This window comes from Scomber japonicus, chromosome 23, assembly GCF_027409825.1.
Source record: "Scomber japonicus isolate fScoJap1 chromosome 23, fScoJap1.pri, whole genome shotgun sequence".
Taxonomy (NCBI): Eukaryota; Metazoa; Chordata; class Actinopteri; order Scombriformes; family Scombridae; genus Scomber; species Scomber japonicus.
Genome location: NC_070600.1, coordinates 1,466,903 through 1,470,882, shown reverse-complemented (window position 1 = coordinate 1,470,882; position 3,980 = coordinate 1,466,903). Strand labels below are relative to the sequence as shown.

Here is a 3,980-nt window from a genome sequence, read left to right as displayed (position 1 = left end):
GCTATGAAAGCGATGATGGTCGTATTGCTTACATTAAAACAAATATATACGGTCAGAGAATAGCATTTCTGTGTATATGCCACAAATCACTTTAGTCCAGAGTTTTTTGGCACAATCAGCAAGACTTTATATGACCTGCAGGACTTTTCAGTTATCATTGGCGCTGATATGAACGCTGTCCTTGATCCCTTACTTGATAGATCTAGTGCACCATCTCAAGATATCCCTCCTTCAACAATTGCTTTCCAAGGTTTAGTTGACGATTTTAGTCTCACAGATCTATATAGAGCTGTAAACCCTTCTTCAAAACAATATAGTTTTTATTCGTTCAGACACAAGACCTATTCAAGGATAGATCATTTACTGGCTTCTGCAACCTTATACACTGAAATCATTCAGCTGTGATTCATCCTAACTCTTTATCTGACCATTGTGTTATTACATCGCAGCTCACACTTGCCAGGACTCCATGTAAGGCCACAAAATGGCGCTTCAATTAGGCCTGTCGCGATATTCAATAAATCAATTAATTGCACGATAATTAAAATTAGGTTGATAATTTTTCTGGCAACGATAAATGCCATTTGCATGCTTGTTTGTTTTCCTCTCTCTCTCTCGGGTCCTTAGAGTAACGATGAGTGAACCCTCATGTCAGTCACTTGTCAGTCGCATGGTGTGTGGGGAGGCGGGACTCCTGGCGTAGCCTACCACAGAGTGCAGCTAAAGAGCCGTGTGAGAAGTACACCAGGAGGCACTAGGCAGAGAAAGCTAGTTGCTAGTTCGAGAACGGCTAATAAAGACAAAAAAGATGGAATTGGTTTCTAAGCCAAACGCCACAGCTGCAGTGTGGGAGCATTTCGGATTCAAACAGAATGCCCGTGGTGAACCACTGAATGTGAGCGAGTCGGTGTGTCGCATTTGTTGGAAAACAGTCGCAATTAAAAGCGGCAACACAACAAACATGCATATGCATCTAAAACACAATCATCCGCTGCAGTTTTCCCAGTTGGGGAAAAAAAACACAACAAGTGGGCCGTTTTCCTCTTCCCGACAGAGCACAGTCACTGGGGCGTTTAGTCGACAAACAAAGTCCAAACAGGACAGTACGAAATGGTGTACACTCACAGACAGTGTAGTTCGCTTCATTGCTAAAGAGATGCAGCCCTTTAGCATCGTCGAAAAGCCAGCATTTCAACGAATGCTGCAAACATTTGACAGACAGTATGAATTGCCTGGGAGAACATACGTGTCACAAACGGCAATTCCACAACTGTACAACAGCGTGAAAGACGACATACTTAAGGAGATCAAAGACATCCAATTTTACTCTGCCACTACAGATATGTGGTCAAGTTCAAACATGACCCCGTATATGAGCTTGACTATACACTACATAACTGCTGACTGGACTCTGCAGTCCAAGTGTTTAGAGACCAGATATGTCCCAGATAACTATACTGCTGACACCCTGGAAGAAAACCTGAAGTCTGCTTTAGCAGACTGGGGACTGGATGAGCACAAACTAGTCTGCATCACTACAGACAATGGTGCTAACATTGTTGCTGCAATAAGAAATCTTGGCTGGCCATGGCTTAATTGTTTTGGCCACAACCTCCATCTCGCTGTGTCCCATGGTCTGGACAGCAACAAAGATCGGACAGCTCGTGCCATAGGACTCTGTAAAAGTTTGGTCAACGCATTCAACCTGAGCTGGCTTAAGAGGAGAGACCTGAGGAAGGCACAGAGTGAGGCCAATCTCCCCCAACACAGTCTAATACTGGTGAGTGATGTTATTTAAATTCATTGATAGTTTAATTTGCAGCACAAAATATTTAAAGAGTTTTTATTTTTTATTTCATAGTAGCCTATAGACCTGTAGAATAAACAGTAGTAGGGTTGGTTCTATCGGCGGGTGACCATCGGCGATTGCACGCATTATTCCCAATCCGACCATTTTTTGTGTATTATTTTATCATTATTAAGGCAAAATAACTCAATTTATGTCCATGGACATTATAATGAATAGGATATAGGGTTAATATTAGTTTACATCCAGCGTGCTGCGCAGACTTCATTACATCTGCTGCACCGCTGCTACCACAATTATGAAACGCTAAGTTTATACAGTCTGTGACTGTGACCCTCATAAAAGTAATATTTTACAAATCTGCATTATATAAACTAACAAAATTCGTTAAAGTAAGTCATTTGGCGACTTCTAAGTCATTAAAGTCTTAATTTTAATGGAGTAATCTACCTCGTTCGCACCTGTCATTGTACGTCTTGCTTTGATTAAAACCTACTGAGCAAACTCTCCCGTTCTCTCCTATGAATGAGTCGGACAACAACGTGTATCAAACATGAAGCAAAGTGAAAAAATAATAAAGTACGTGATCGGCCATCACGATGTTTTGCTTTCAACATCGGCTATTTCCTACACATCGCCCAACCCTAACCGGTAGTAGTCTTTTAGTATGCACTAGCATATAAACATAATATAACATACAAACAATTAATAATGATAAATAATGGAAACGTAAAAAGTAGTATTTGTTTAAGAATGTTGATATAAACTAACTAATGAACAAGATCAAGATTATCTTTCTCACAGGATGTTGTCACACGATGGGGCACTAAGCAGAAGATGGAGCAACTCCCAGCCATGATTAAAGACGACCTTCTCTCTCCAGGCCCTGATGATACTGCACTGACAGCCAGTATTAAACAAAACATGTGCAGGGTACTGACTGAAAAATACAGCTCACCTGCAATTCAAGTCCTCCTTAGAAAGGCCACCATCTTGGATCCCAGATATCGTGGCAGCATGGAGGAGGCAGGTGCATTGGATGATGCCAAACAACAGCTTGTGGAAGAGCTACTGGACTTAGGACCAGAAGGAGAAGGTACTAGTGGTGAGAGCTGCAGCACAACCGCTGAAGGAAACAAGGATGAACCTACTGCTGCTGCACCCACCAAGAAGAAGAGGCTGAGTGACCTTCTTCAAAACAGAAGAGTTCATCTCACAAGTCAGGCCCAGGCTGCATTTCCCAAAAGAGTGCAGGCTGATGCAGAGCTGACCAAGTTCCTCCAAGAAGATGCACTTGATGCATCTTGTGATCCCTTGATGTGGTGGCGTGACAATCAAAAAAGATATCCTTTGATGGCCAAGTTGGCCCAAAAATACATGTGCAACAAGCACCAGCTCAGAGAGAATGTTTAGTACAGCTGGAAACATTGCTACTCCTGAGAGATCATGTTAAAATTATTTCTAGGCATCTGAGGCATCTGTTTCATAACTTGTTAAGGTCCTGGCAGTTTTATTCCAGTTCATTTTTTGTTAACAGAGACTGAGAGTCCATTTTATTTATTGTTTTTGGTTGTTTGTTAATTTATTGTGTTCTAGTGTTAAATATTCTTTAAAAATAAAAGTTTATTTATCTTTGAAAAGGTGTACCTGCATTATTATACCATTATCATTGTATTAGATGAAAATTGTCTCAGAACGACAATATTATCGTTTATCGCGATAATTTTTGAGACAATTTATCGTCCAGCAAAATTTGTTATCGTGACAGGCCTAGCTTCAGTACCACATTACTTAAAAACAATGATTATTGTGTCCATTTCAGAAATAATTTCAAAACATTTATTTCAGAGAATGCTAACTCAGTAGAGGACCCTCGAGTACTGTGGGGTGCAATTAAAGGGTTTGTGAGAAATACAACTATTTCCTTCGCTTCATATCTCAATCGAACTAGACTGGGCAAAATTGATTCCCTTGAAAACGAATTACAAAGGCTTGAACAGGCTAAGCAGGGGGATGGCGTCACAGATGACAATAAAAAGAAAATTGACGCAGTCAGAGTTAAGTTGAACAACATTTTGAGATTATGGGCCGAATTTCAAATTCGTAGGACTAGAAGGAACTATTATTTTAACGGCTCGAGACCAAGTCATCTGCTCTCTCTTAGTCTGCAAAA

The 3,980-nt window shown here is 40.7% G+C and overlaps 1 protein-coding gene across 1 annotated transcript; it reads left to right on the top strand.

The window, feature by feature from the left end:
* The first annotated feature begins 808 nt into the window (after nucleotides 1-808).
* Nucleotides 809-3,220, top strand: LOC128353493 (E3 SUMO-protein ligase ZBED1). The gene is made up of 2 exons (XM_053314194.1): nucleotides 809-1,780; nucleotides 2,612-3,220. The coding sequence occupies exons 1-2, from the start codon at nucleotides 809-811 to the stop codon at nucleotides 3,218-3,220; spliced, it is 1,581 nt and encodes a 526-aa protein (XP_053170169.1).
* Nucleotides 3,221-3,980: the final 760 nt, after the last annotated feature.

Excerpts from the sequence above, each read along its gene's own strand:
- LOC128353493 (XM_053314194.1), top strand. The coding sequence starts at position 809 with ATGGAATTGGTTTCTAAGCCAAACGCCACAGCTGCAGTGTGGGAGCAT. Across the intron at positions 1,781-2,611 it reads CCCAACACAGTCTAATACTG|GATGTTGTCACACGATGGGG; the intron begins GTGAGTGATGTT and ends TCTTTCTCACAG.